This window comes from Peromyscus californicus, unplaced genomic scaffold, assembly GCF_007827085.1.
Source record: "Peromyscus californicus insignis strain IS unplaced genomic scaffold, ASM782708v3 Scaffold_10__1_contigs__length_136768540, whole genome shotgun sequence".
NCBI lineage: Eukaryota > Metazoa > Chordata > Mammalia > Rodentia > Cricetidae > Peromyscus > Peromyscus californicus.
Genome location: NW_026294391.1, coordinates 113891824 through 113906974, shown reverse-complemented (window position 1 = coordinate 113906974; position 15151 = coordinate 113891824). Strand labels below are relative to the sequence as shown.

Below are 15151 nucleotides of genomic sequence, written 5' to 3'. Positions count from 1 at the left end.
TATGGATGGGCACAACTGCTTTATTGAGCATATAATACAAACTTCATTCTACATTACCAATTTTCAGTTTTTGGTTATTTGAGTATGGATTTAGCAGAAGTTTTCCTTGGTATTCATAAAGACGGCATGCTGAGCTAGCTAACAGCACAGGCAAGACTAAGGAGGAATATTAACTATTCAGGGGAAAACACAACTTCCAATGAACTCTTAAAAATACTTTCCGATGCAAATATTTGTACTGCTGACTGATACCATTAATTCAAATTTTCTCCAAATTACTTGGAAATTTCTAGTTTTCAGTCATGGAATATATCTGCTCCTTCTTGACTATTTTTGTAAAAATTGTTCTGGATTCTCAGGATTGACCCTGGCCCTTTGTGCATTCTAAGCATGTGCTATAACACAAAGCTATACTCCAGCCTCCCCATTGGGTTTGAGTAGAGAGAGCTAACTTGGGTAAAGTGGCAGAGCTGGCTACAGAAATCATTCTACCCTATATTTGATGGTTACAAAGTTGTTATTCTTCAACTTTTTTAACGAAGGGTGAAATGTATGTTGGTTCCTCAGTGCTAAGTAAAAGAATGTGGTCTCACTGGATTTGCAGTGAGGTAAATTTACTCGGAGTATCCCATGTATGAATTCCTCTACACATCAAGCAATAGTCATCTGTGCTCCTGTTTGCTTAGACATTTATTTTGGTTGTCATGTGAGATCATTCTGTGTATGTATATACCTATGATACTGTTCGGTATGCTTTTTTTAGCTATATCTTAAAAGTCTTCCAAACGTTTCATGATTTCCATTGGAAAGGTGAAATTAATCAGAATAGAATCTAATATTAAGGTGAAAAGTAGATTTAGTGTATAAGAATGGAGTTTGGGTTTTATATAAACATTTCTCTCATAACTGAAAGAACTTTTCCTTGGATTTTTTTAAATCATGGTCTTGCATTGTTAATCAAGTTTTCTGTTCTCTTGCAGCTATAGATTTCTTTCTAAAGATATTGGTTAATCACTAAAGGGCTAGACACCCAGAACATAAAGAATTTTTAGTATAGAACCAACATTAGAAATAGTCATTGTGTATAAAAAATAATATACTATTTCTTTGTCTCTTTAGGTAAACTTGAGAAGCAAATTGAAGCTACAAGATTGTTAGTAATTCAAGCTACGTGTATTTTATTTGCTAAGAAAAAAAGTATGGATCCCGTATTGATCCATGCTCAAGTCCAAATGTGGAGTGCAAAGGCAGGAATGTCTAAGTCAAGAACTGCATTCATTGAAACAGTAGTAGGAAAACGGGAAGTTAAACTCCTTCTTTATTTCATCACTGGGAGGATTAAAGCTTTGCAGCTAAAGAATAATATTAAAAGTGTGGTCCTTAAAACCTATGATGAAGACCAGAATTACTTACATTTAACTTTTAAAAACAACGATTTCTTGTTTGTTGAGAAACTAACCTCCACAGATGCCAGACAGCTGAAGAGATTCCTAGATAGAGTCTATGAAAGAAATCTCCGTACGTCCAGGAGAAGTCGTGGAGAGAGAGCTGATGGTCCTAGTACAAGCGCACACTCTTTACCACTGAAAGTTCGTTCAGAAGCCAGCAGTAAGTGCTTCGGATTGGGGGAAGAAAGTGGAGCGCCAGGGCTTTGTGAATCGCCTTTGTTTTCATCCTCATTAACCGCACTTGATAATGGAGGGTTATTAGAAAATCCGCTTGTAAAGAGGAAAAGATCCTCGCCCGATTCGGAAAATAATGGAAAAGAGAACTTCCTGGAGGAGAGTAATAATGAAATTGAGGCAAAGTCAGTGGTGTCTGTACACGATGATAGAGGGAAAGGAAGGGATTTAAGAGAGGCAGGACAGAGTCAACTAGGATTAGGATTTTCATCTGAGACCGATTATCCTGAGGAGCCTGATTTGGATGTTTGTGATCTTTATGATCTCATTAAAAAATTATTTTCACCATTTCTGTTAAGATCGTACTGTCTGGAGAAAGGCATGGAGTGGCACGAGCATATGAAGACACTCTTACTGTATCCAGAGAAAGCATGGCAAGGTCTGCCTAATGTGGGAAACACCTGTTACATAAACGTAGTATTGCAGTCTCTGTGCTCAATTCCAGTGTTTGTTAATGATTTGTTCAATCAGGGTTTCCCATGGATCAAACCTCCAAGAGATGATTTTAACATGCCCTTGATGCAACTGCTTGTTTTGAAAGATATTTACAGCATGAAAACAAGGGAGAAGTTACTTATCAAGATTACAAAAGCCCTCCCACAATTTGGAGAGGTATTCACTGCTGACAGGCAGAGCGATGCTCATGAGTTTTTAAGTCTCTGTTTAGTTCAGTTGAAGGAAACTGTACAAAAGTTAACCATATTGTGGCAATCTGAGAATGAATCTGGGGGAAATAATTTACTTACACAGATTTTTGCTGACCATGCTATTACCAACAAAATACCTGTTTGTCCTGTTGCTAATAATTTTGAATTTGAGTTGTTGAGATCTATTTTTTGTAAAGGTTGTGGCCTGGCTGTTCTCAGGAAAGAACCGAGTAGTTACCTCTCCATCAACATTCCTCAAGGATTGAAAGGCCACAACTTGTCTATCCAGTCCAGTTTTGATCTTTTTTTTAAAGCAGAAGAACTTGACCATAGATGCGAGAGGTGTATGCACAACAAATCTATTGCATTGCACAAGTTTTCCCAACTACCCAGGGTTATTATTATTCATCTGAAGCGCTATAGCTTTAATGAGTCATGGGTAATGAAGAAGGATGAACAGAACATCATTATTTCCAAATTTTTAAAGCTGTCCTGTCACTGCAACAAAAACACAAAACCACCTCAGCCTCTTCATGAAAATGAACTTGTTAAGGATCTTGACTTACTAAAACCTCTTCATGAGTTGGGTTCTGAAATATTCAAATCGTCATTTAATTCAATGATGACCTCACAATTCAAGGATTTCCCAACTGCAAGCGTCAGATCAACCAAGGAGTCGGAACCACAAAATATAAAAGACTCTGAAGTACTGAATGGAGAAGTGCAGCAGGAAGGTCAGGGAAAGGGTGCCACAGCAAGTGTAATTAGGTCAGAGTTGACAAATGAGACAGAAAAACTCAAGAATCCCGAGAAAGCACGTAAATTTAGTAAGCTAGATTCTGGTAGCATCAGCAAGGGTACTAAAGATAATGCCCTCAAATTTACAGAAAGACCCCCAAAGTACCAACAGGCCCAGAAATGTTATAAAGAGAGAAGTGATAAACGGACCTCCCGGGAGGCAGTTACTCAAAGACGTAAACCAAGGTCCCTGGAACAGACAGAGAACCTCAGAAAACCTGCAGAGTCCCAGAATGGCAGTCTGAATTCACAGGGCTCACTAGGTTCCAGCAAGAAGCCAGGAAACAAAGATGTTTTAGATAAGAAGACAAAGCCTACAGGCAAGGTGGACCCACAAAAGGCTACTGGAAGTGAGGGAAATGGTTACAGGCTCATTAATATTATCAGCCATATTGGGAGCAGTCTCCATGGAGGCCACTATATCAATGATACCTTTGACTTCAGGAAGCGGGTTTGGTTTACTTACAGCGATCCACAGGTGACAAGTACACAAGAGGACTTTGTGCTTAAGGCTAGGCTTTCCACTGGGTATGTCTTCTTCTACATGCAAAATGAGATCTTTGAAGAGCTTTTGGCAAAGGAAACTCAGTCTCGCAACACGTCACAGTAATAATAGAAGGGACAGCATATATCTACCTGAATGCCTCACTCACTTAAACTGGATCGAGAAGGACAGATAATTAGCTTAGGACCAGTATCTCAACAAACATTTACAGAGAAATCGCCTTTCTAACTCTGACAGTGTCAATCCCATAGTTACAGCTGATACTAATGAGTGTTCTTCTCATACAAGACTGGAACTGGAACTATGTCTTTTGTATACTTTTTTGTCAGAAAATAGATTTATTATTGATAGTGAAGTTTTCAGTATTTACTACGGAAGTTGCATAACCCAAGGTTGCCTTTATATTGATAAAAAGACCTAATTCTACTTGCAATCATAAACATTATTCCAGTAATAGAGGTACATTTTCTCTCATCTTGGTCTTCCTTCTTGCATGATCATCATAATAAGTTATAATGAAAAAGCTCTTACATAATCAGAAGAATAAAGCTCACATCCATACAGCCAACAGTTCAGGCGAGTCTACCTAGCACTGTTACCCCAGCCCGCTGCTTTATCTTGCTGTCTCTCCATTTGGAATGGTTTAGTGTCCCTCTCCCCTCCCAGCTTTCTTACAGTGGAGATCACTAAATGGTGGAGCCCAGAATAAAGGGAGAAGAGAACACTTTATGTCCACAGAAGTTGGATAGCTCTGGATAACCGCTTGTTGACTGCAGCCCTTTCTAGTTCTAGATCCCTGGCTTCCTTAAGGCATCTGGTTTCCTTGGCTCTAGTGCCATGTCTTCAGCTACTCTTTTCAACTCTTCATCAGAAACAGAAGCACCATTCACAATACTGCTGAGATTTTGAGCCAGAGGGAGAGGATTCCATCATTTGGTCAATTATATTTTCTGAAAGCTGGATGGATTCCTTCACAATGGATTCCTTTTCTCATTTGCCTCAAAGGTGCTGCTCTGGCTTCTGTCCCCACAAAGTCTGAGCATGGACCTGCAAGCACATCAGGGCCCTCCCTAATGGAAGCCTAGACTCCTCCCTTGCCCACCAGGAGCAAGGCTACGACTTCTACCTTTTATATTCTGATGCAGTGTTTTAAGAGTGTGACCCGATCAACACCACCAGGAAGACATGACATCATGGGATATGTGGACTCTTCTGCAGACCTACTAATCCCCAAGTTTAGGACAGAGGGCAGCAATCCAATGGAGATTCTAATGTTCAATTAGCTTTAGGGTCACTGCTTTTGTATATATAATTTCTTTTGCTGTTATGTTACATATTTGAGTTGCTTGTTACATAGAAAGTTTTTATAGCCTTTTTATTTCTTTTATATGTGTTTTTCCTATGAAAACACAGAAATACTCTTGCTAGTCATTGATTTGGTTCTGTACTGGGTCATGCCAACTGTTTTCAACTAAATCCTGGCAATAAGCACTAAATGTGGTTGATAAACTTTTGAATCCTCTTGGACATGTGTAGATGATACTGGACATCAAACAAGTCTTCACATTAGCCGCTAAAGCTCCCCTTTTCCTTAGTGGCAAAGGTGCTGGATATTCTCAGACTTTGATCTTGAGGATGGGGAAGCTAATTTGTGCTCAAGGAATTGGCATGTTTTTCTATTTGTCACCTAGCGAGTAACCTGCTGGATTTTGGTGATCTGAGCCTACTTCAGAAGGGCCTATTGAGTCACATCAAAGGAGTTTTCTTCACCAGGACTTGATCTGCAAAACTGAACAGTTTTGAGCATTCAACATTAGAAGAGGAATTATGGATTTCTTTTTCATCTTTTTAGCATGGTATTCTGTTCCTTGAATTAATACACAATACCTGGTTTAAAGTGAACTTATAAGACCTGAAAAATCTTACTTAAGTAACAAGCTTTGATAAACGTGAAAAAATGTCTCTGGAGATGATTTGCAGTGTGGGGAAAGCCACATGCATCCTAGGTGTGGTGATATTCTGTAAACTCAGTAATCAGACTTAATACTGCTAATGCTAAGCATGTGTTCTCTGGAATGTCTTCTCTTGCCTTTGAAGCAATGAGTATAACTTCTTATACCTGTATTGGAGTAAATGACTTGATTGTATAGTATGTTTTATTACATACACAGAAAAATGGGTTTTCAGTCCTACCTTTGCCAATATGCATTTACCACTAGTATATGGGGTAGTTTCAGTATAGTGGTATTAAATCCATTTTATTGAGAGGTTTTTTTCCCCCTTTTTTCTTTTTTTGAATTCAGAGATGTACTTGCTTATGCTTCCTAAGCGCTAAGATTAAAGGCATAGGCCACCGTGTCTGGCTTTGTTAGTGTTATTTCTAGTGGCCTTTAATGGAGTGAATTCAAATTTAGTGCTACTAGGGAAGTTAGATAATGCCCTTTTGTTCATGTATATGAGTGCTCTATCTTCATGTATGTCCGCATATCAGAAGAGGGCATGAAATCTCACTATATTTGGTTGTGAGCCACCATGTAGGTGCTGGGAATTGAACTAAGGACTTGTGGATGCACATCCAGTGCTTTTAACTGATGAGCCATCTCTTCAGACCTAGACAGTGACATTAAGGAGAAAACAGATTTAAAGGCCTGAGATTCTCTTCCTTTGGGTAGTGTAGAACCTAGTAGGAAGTCTAGATGAGGCCTGAAATTTGCTGAAATGTGTGGGTAGCAGGAGTCTTTTAGATTGAATTGCTTTCAGACATAAAGCTGTTACAGACAGAATGAGGAATTGTTCAATTTCTCTGATACTGAGACAGTTGAGGATAATGTTGGGAGTTCATGTAGAGACTGAAACTCCCAAGAGTTGGGCTTCTGAATTCCAGTCTATTGGCCTCTAGTTAATTCTGAGTCCATACATAGACTTCAGAACAGGAAAGCACAAGTGAAGGTGTTGGAATTTGTATAGGAGGATTTTTTTGGTTTTGTTTATTTTATTTTTTTAAGACAGGGTCTCACAGTGTAGCCTTAGGTGGCCTGGAACTCAGAGACCTGCTTGCCTCTGCCTCCCAAGTGCCGGGATTAAAGACATCCATCATAACACCTGGCCAAAGAATTGTTTTATGAGGTACAGAAGGTTAACATCTTTACGTTTGAGATTGAGGGATTGTTTTGGTAGGGAGTTTATATACTGGAAATGTTCTTTAGCATGTAGCACTTTTAAGTATAGGGCAGTTAAAGGAGGAACAAGGAAGAGAGAAGAGGAAATTTTCAGTTCACTTATAGTTTGTATACTGCCTATGTGTTGTTTCAAATAAAATACCAAAAAATGTAACAGTGACTCAATGGTTATTTATCACAGGTGTAAACAGTTTCTCTAATTTATGGGTCATATTCCCAGGTAATCCCAGGGGCAAAAACATGTTGCTTAAGTATTTTCTGTTTGATTTATAACAGGTTAACACAAGAGCCTAAAACAACACAAAATTTTATTATGCTATCATTTTAGAAATCAGGAGTCGAGGTTTGGTATCAGCAGGCTGAAACCAAGTTGTCAGCAAAGCTGCAATCTTTGATGTTCTAAGGATAGAATTAGTCATGTTCTCTCTCGTTGAGGCTGCCCACAGTCTTTGGCACTTAGCCTCATTTCTGAATCTTCAAAGTCAGCGATGTTGGGCTGAGTTCTTCACAAAGAAACAGCTGGTTCTTTCTCTGTGTTTTCCACTTTTAAGAAGCATTATGGTTAGGCCAGGCCCATCTAGATAATCCATGATAGCACTGTTCAGATCAGAAACCTAAGTTACCACTGCCTGTAACATTTGCTACCAGTGATTAGGATGAGGACATCTTTTTTTTTTTTTTTAAATATTTATTTATTTATTATGTATACAGCATGTATCCCTGCAGGCCAGAAGAGGGCACCAGATCTCATTACAGATGGTTGTGAGCCACCATGTGGTTGCTGGGAATTGAACTCAGGACCTCTGGAAGAGCAGTCAGTGCTCTTAACCTCTGAGCCATCTCTCCAGCCCCAGGATGAGGACATCTTATGTGATTCTCTACCTTCCATACATGGCCAATAAAAGTGAAGGAAACACAACACAAAGGCTGAGTGCCTTAGACTGATGAAGTACAATTTGGGTCGTTAATACCCTGTTAAGACATCAATGCTGCTGAGAGTTGTTTTTTGAAGAACAGAGAAAGATAATAAGGTAACTAAAGAACTAAAGAAAGGTAACTAAAGAACTCAGACCATAACATGAATTAGAAAAAATAAGGATTATAACTACTTTGTGTATTCCTATTATATCCAGCAGTTATCTGTATATATTTATTTTTTATCACTTTTAGTATTCTATCTAGTTCCTATTTTTGAGTTTATGCACAAGTTTATTGTAGGTTAACTTTTCTATTATTTAGGTAACAGTATATTCATTGGTAGCCTGACTGAATTTGGGGAAGACTTTTAGAGCACCCTGATGATTACAATGGGCTTGAGAGTCTTTAACTCATCAAATCTTGGAGGAATGAGAACCTCAAGAACAGGAAGAATTGGTGGATTCAATTAGGTAGAATGATTTTGCTGCAAAGACATTTGACTGTGCGCCAGGTGAATATGGAAGCTGACTAGCGAAGGGTATGGGAAAGGCTAGGTATCATGTATTGCTCCTTGGCTTCAAGTATACCCTTAGTACATTCTCAGAAACAATGGACAATAATTTTAATTAATCACAGTAAGCATGTTCAGTTTCTTGATATAAGGATCTCAACTATACTGTAAGTGCAAGGGGACTTCTCTTGCTGTTCCCAGGTTATGATGGGCTGGTTGTATAGGTGTGACAATATCTGGTGGTACACTATTTCCAGCTACAAACCCAGAATGTGAGGTCCTTGGTGCCCTGTAAAGCTCCAGCCTGACCTTGGAATCATTCCCCTGCTATATTTTCACGGATACCATATACTCACAGGCCCTGACTTGCAATAGTTGCCATCCAGATGGGAGTATGGAATAATTTGGGCTTCCTGATATATTAGCATCCCTTGTCACTGGCTATGACTTTATGGTTTGCCATTGGTTTTAACCTCGCTTGTGCCTTTGAGGATTGCCACTAGGAATCCTACTCGTGTGTGCCTATGTGGCTATACACTGATCAAGGCTTGCCTAAACCCTGACTACTTTTCTGCCCTCCAGAGAGTGGATTCGTGTTTGGTAAAGTAGTAGACTTCTCTGCCTTCAGTAGGCTGCTATTAAAGCTTCAGTAGGGTTGGAATCCTGGCCCTAGGTATTAGAACCCTTTCTGGATTTGGCCTGTGAGTGTTCACCACACATTCATACAACATACATGTTTTGTAAATCCTACCAACATTTACAGGGGTTCTTGCATGTTTGAACTCTGGTTTTAACTACTTCTATCCCCTGCCTGATCCAGAGATAGAGTTCATGAGATACTCTAGTTATAATAGTATTTTACTTAAGCCCAAAGATTTTAGCCTGACACCACTTCTTTGGATTTTATTTTGTGTAAATAGAGTTATGTAAAACACGGCAAAGGTTGTTGGATTTAGAATCAAAGTACTCCAGTTGCCGTTTCATCTCTAGTCAAAATTTGGGAGGTAAGTATTCACCTCTGGTTTTCATGCTTCATTTGCTATGGTGATAACATGAGGAACTGCTGCTGGATGGTTTTATTAGGTGACTACAGTTCAGCCAAGAGATGTGTCAATAACATCATCCTGCGTACCGCATTCTAGTGCCTCCATTTATCACCTGCCATCCTGGTACTTGGCTCAATTTTGACCGGCTAAGAATATTTCAAAGACGAAGCCGCAGAAATGTTTTTTTCTGTCACTTAACAGTGTGCTTGAGGGTTGTGGAGATGGTTCCATGTATGAGGCACTTGCCATACAAGCATAACATTTGAAGTTCGGATCCCCTGAACCTATGGAAAGCTTGATCTGCAGAGTGGGAGACTGGGCATCCCTGAGTTGACTGGCTAAATTAGCCAAATAGGCAATCTCTGGGTTCAGTAAGAAAACCTGTCTCAGCATAGAAGGTGAAGAGCAATTGACACCAAACATCAACTGCTGGCCTCTACATGTATGTACACTCAGCAACATGTGAACACACATACACACCACAGACACAGTTGTCCCCCAAAAGGAGAAAGTGGTTTCATTAACAATTAAAATTTCAGTGCTTGCGATTACTAGTATAGGAGGTAGAACTAGCTAATGTGTAACCTAGAATAATTTAGTCAATATGTAGGTATACTTTCTAAATTTTATGTTGGAAAGAGTAGTATAGCTAGGCTACTCTTTTAACCTTAATGTGTTTTATTTAAGGTTAACCAGAGAAACAGGACCAGCAAGATACTTGTGTCCATGTGTCTGTATAGCATATATATATAGCATATATATATAGCATATATATACACATACATGTATACATACATTTGGAATTACGTTAGTGAAATGATTGATTTTATGTGTTAGCTTGACAAGGATAAGGAATGCCCAAACAGCTGGTAAACATTTGCTGTTATACTAAGAAAGATGTTTTGGAAAATACTAGTATTCAGCTCAGTAGCTGGAAGAAAGTAGATTGTGCTAACAAAAAAGCTGGTCATTATAATTTATTGAAGACCTGAATTGAACTAAAAAAGATATAGGGGAGGTAAATTTGTTCTGTTTCAGATGGTGTATCCATCTGCTTTCAGGTTAGCACTTTTGGTCATTGGGCCTTGAGATGCAAATGTTAATACTTCTCTGGTTCTCAGACCACTGAATTTGTGCTGGAACTGCACCTATCTGTTCTCTAGGCTTTCAGCTTGCAGGATGCAGCTCATGAATCTTGATCTCCATAATCACGTGAGCCAGTCCCTCCTGATTAGTCTATCTACCCGTTGCTATTTGTCTATCTTTTGGTTGTGTATATCTTTTTTATTAAATTTTTTATTTATTTTACATACCAACCACAGTTTCCCCTCTTTCCTCTCCCCATTCAATCTCCCCACCTCCCACCTACCCCCTCCATCCACTTCTCTCAGAAAGGGGTATGCCTTCCATGGGAGCCAACAAAGTGTGGCATGTCTTAACAACACTAATACTGCTAACAAGTCTAAAGTCCAAGAAGACTAGAAATAAGTCAGTATTACAGTCTTGAGTCTGAAATCCACAAAGCAAACTAGCATGTTGGAGACTGCTGCAGATTTGAGGCAGAATTTCTTCAGAAAAGTCAGGTTTTGCTCTTTAGACCTTCACCTGACTGGAGCAGGTGCACTCACATTATTTTTACTTGATCAACTGATTTACAAAACAGCGTGTACAAAATACCTGCATAGTAATCCCTAGGTTACTATTTGATTAGCATATACCCTAGCCAAGTTGGCAGACAACTAACTATCACATATACTAAGTCCAGAAACTTAGGAAAGCCTGAGCAAAACAATCCATTTCATAAAAACTATATGTTATGATAAATCACTATAGGCTAAGAAAATATTCCTAGAAATGAATTTCATATAGACAGTGGTAAGGATAAAACAACAAAAACCCAATTCTTAGGACAGCTTCCTCAGGATACTAAGTAAAACTCAACCAACTATTCAGTTTCATGATTGCAAGAACAATTACTGTTTTACATCAATTTGTTATTTGAAACTGAGTGCATAACTCGTGCTTATAGGTTATGCCCCACTTTAAAAAAGATTTATTTGCTTTTATGTTTATGAGTGTTTTGCCTGCATGCATGTAATGCACTATTTGCATGTCTGATACCACAGAGACTGGAAGATGGCATCAGATCCTCTGGAACTGGAGTTACTGGTGGTTGTCAACTACCATGTGGGTCCTTATAACCAAACCTAGAGTCCTCTGAAAGAGCAGTAAGTGCTCTTAACCTTGAGCAACAGCTCTATCCCCTATGCCCTATTCTTATATTATTCCATGTTGTATAAAAACAGGTTGTTCAAGCAGCGCATTACCCTAGGAGACTCAACAAGGATGACCACAGCCCCTAGGAGGACCCAGAAACTGCATCATCTGTCAGGCACCGCCCCACCCCACCCAAATCCAATACAGACTGACAAATAACTTACTCCTGGGAATAGGAAGAGAGCCACTCTATAAGTTTATTGGGGTGAAATGAAACTAGGGGCACATGGAACCCTAAAAATAAAACCAAATAGAGAAACCAGGCCCAAACACTTATTGGACACATCAGATCAAAGAAAGGACCCCATAAAGTGATGGACACCTTACACTGATGGCATGCCCTAACACTTATATCATGTGGTACCTGGTGTGTGTGTGTGTGTGTGTATGTGTGTGTGTGTGTGTGTGTGTGTGTGTGTGTGTGTGTGTGTGTATGTGTGTATGTGTGTATGTGTGTGTGTGTGTGTTAAGGACTAAGGACCCTGATTTGGCCTGGTCTCCTGTTTTGACAACCTGCTCAGCTGCCTGTCTTCCCACATGTTTTCCAGTTGAAACCCAACTCCAGCAGCCCTGTGCTATCACTGGTCTGAGTTACTATCTTGTTAATACAGATTTTCTTAGCTGTCTTCTGAAACCTCTTGAACTGTTCTGCAGGCCCCTTAACTTGCATGCATTCTGTAGCTCATATATATGCATACAGACATAAATATATTTACCATGTGCTGTGTGAGACAATAATAACAGTTAAAATTGCAATAAAAGAATCTGCATTTGCCTCAGCCAGGCTACCAAGGTAGGTGGATTATATGACAAATTGCTGTCACTGAAACTGCCAAACCTTGTGAATTTATTGTTAGTCAATAAATTCTGACATTGTGGAAAGACAAAAACATATCCCTCTAGGTTTCTGGTATAGCACACTCAAAACAATGGAATTATCAGTTTTTCAAGAATAGTGTGTTTTCACTTGACAGTCACATCATCTAATTTCCCTTTTAATTCTATCTGTACATGTCTCAAGCCCCTGATAACACTATTAAGGTATCTCTGTGCTTCCGTCTGGCCATGCTATAATCCGTAACTTTCACAACCAAGGTTCACAGTGGGAATACATATTCCCTGGCCTTTTCTTCACATCACATCACAAAATTTTCTGCCACTGAAATTCAAAGTATGTACAGTTGGGGGAGTGACATTTGAAATAGAATGATAGTTGCCTTTGCAATGTTGTTTTAGGGACACTGGGATGTCAAAACTGAAGACCAGAATCAACAAACTATGCACTGTGGCAGTCTGACTCATATTTTTATAACTAAAATAACTCACGATGTAGCATGAATCTTAAAGGTACTTATTAATAAAATCAAACCTGAGGCCAGTTATTGGGGTGAATGCTGGAAGATCAGAGAAGCAGAACAAGCCACAGCCACCTCACCTCGCCATTTCCTCAGCTGATCCTGTTTCCTCAGACTGGAAGCTTCTGTGTCCTCATCCAAATGAATCTCAGCTGAACTGCTTCTCGAAGCCTGAATGCTTAACCAGCCTAGTTCCTGGTTTTCATGCCTTATATACATTTCTGCTTTCTGCCCTCACTTCCTGGGATTAAAGGCTCACTTTCTGGGATTAAAGGTATGTGTCACCATGCCTGGCTGTTTGCAATGTGGCCTTGAAGTCACATAGATCCAGACAGATTTCTGCCTCTGGAATGCTAGGATTAAAGGCATGAGTACCACCATTTTCTAGCCTCTGTATTTAGTGGCTGTTCTGTTCTCAGATAAGTTTATTAGGGTGTGGCCTAATTGCAACAACCAAGTTGAGATGTTTTTGGAATTAGATTGATTTGTTTTATGTGTATGGGTGTTTTGCCTACATGAACGGAACTGGAGTTAGGAATGGCTGTAAGCTGACATGTGAGTACTGGGAATCTAACCCAGGTCCTCTGCAATATTAGCAAACGCTCTTAGCCATTAAGCCATCTCTCCAACCCAAGAAGTGATGTTCTTTAAAATATTTATTTTTATTTTGTGTACAAATCTTTTGCTTGTGTGTATATATATGTGTCTATATGGGAACCACATGCATGCTGGGTGCCCATGGAAGCCAAAAGTAGGTGCCATATCACCAGGAATTGGAATTGCAAATGGTTATAAGCAACCTTGTTGAATGCTAGGAATAGGATCCAGGTCCTTTGTAAGAGCAGCAAGTGCTCTTAATTGCTGGGCTTTCTCCCTAGGCCCTTTTCAAAAAGTTAATTTTTTAATAATGTGTGTGGTGTGGGTATGTGCAAGTAAGTGCAGAAGCTTGAGGAGGCCAGAGGCTTGGGATGCCCCTGGAGCTGGGGTTACAGGTGGCTGTGAGCCACTCGACAACGTGAATGCTGGGGACTAAACCCAGGTCCTCTGGAAGAGCAGTACACTCTCTTAACCTCCGAGCATCATTTCAACCCTAGATTTCAGAATTTGTAAGGAAAAAAAAAAGTAGGACCCACAAAGCCTGAAGCTTGAAATACTGAAAAAACAATATTTCAAAGGGAAAGCTTGCTGGCTTCCTTCCATAACTTATCATTGCTAGTGTTTGAAATGTATTTGGAAATAGTCATACTGGTAAGGGGAAAAACTCTGACCAGATAAAGTAATGCAGTGTCCACAAGGCTAGATGCTTTTCTCCTCTAAATTAAGCATAGGGTAGGTAAGAGGAGGAAGAAATGAAGTTGGGACACTGAAAGGTGCTCCAGGACAGAATCTATGAATAAAGGAGCGTGAACGTGTGGTGGTGTATATAATATATCCATAGAGGTTATGTGCAGAGAACAGGAAACATGGGGTAGCAGGCTTATATTAGTAATATTCCCCACAGTTTCTGCCGAAGAGAATTCCTAACATGGAAGAAGGGCACGAAGAGCACTGTACAAAAACTATGAAGAAATATCCAAAAGGGGAAAGATTTCAGTTAAAGTGAACTTGGATAATCTCAAGAAGGATTAATTGAGTACTTCATCTCTACTACATGAGAAAATTGATAACACGGCTTCAGATAGAAAATGTGCCGGGCTATCAAAGCCTTAGAATAACAACATCAGTTTTTAACTACATTGTCTGTCTCAACCATCAATCTCTGTTCGTTTTCTTTCATTCCCAGTACTACCAGCCAGGCTCAAACTAGTGAACTCAATCAAGTAACAATCCTTTGAGTCTAAGGTGTACTTGTTTATATGTAACTGATGGTTCTGTACAAAAACAGAAACAGGAATGAAGAACAAATACAGAAAAAGGGGATTTCTGTTGCCTGGATTCATTAGAGAATGTTTAAACAGATTTGATAACTGGGGTGAGCCATAGAAGTTTCATAGAAGAGTTGGGGAAATGGCTCAATGGTTAAGAGCACATACTGCTCTTGTTGGTTGTTTAGCTTTTTTTGGGTGGCCTGCCAGCCAGCTCCCAAATAAATCACACACAGAGGCTTATTTTTAATTATAAATGACCTGCCTTAGCTTGGCTTGTTTCTAGCCAGCTTTTTTTAACCTTAAATTATCCCATCTATCTTTGGCCTCAGGGCTTTTCCTTTCTCTATTTCTGTATACCTTTTCTT

At 39.4% G+C, this 15151-nt stretch overlaps 1 protein-coding gene across 1 annotated transcript; it reads left to right on the top strand.

Moving 5' to 3' along the window:
- The first annotated feature begins 1199 nt into the window (after window positions 1-1199).
- Window positions 1200-3737, top strand: Usp26 (ubiquitin specific peptidase 26). The gene is made up of 2 exons (XM_052749820.1): window positions 1200-3186; window positions 3217-3737. Exons 1-2 carry the CDS (start codon window positions 1200-1202, stop codon window positions 3735-3737), a joined length of 2508 nt encoding a protein of 835 aa, XP_052605780.1.
- The last annotated feature ends 11414 nt before the right edge of the window (window positions 3738-15151 follow it).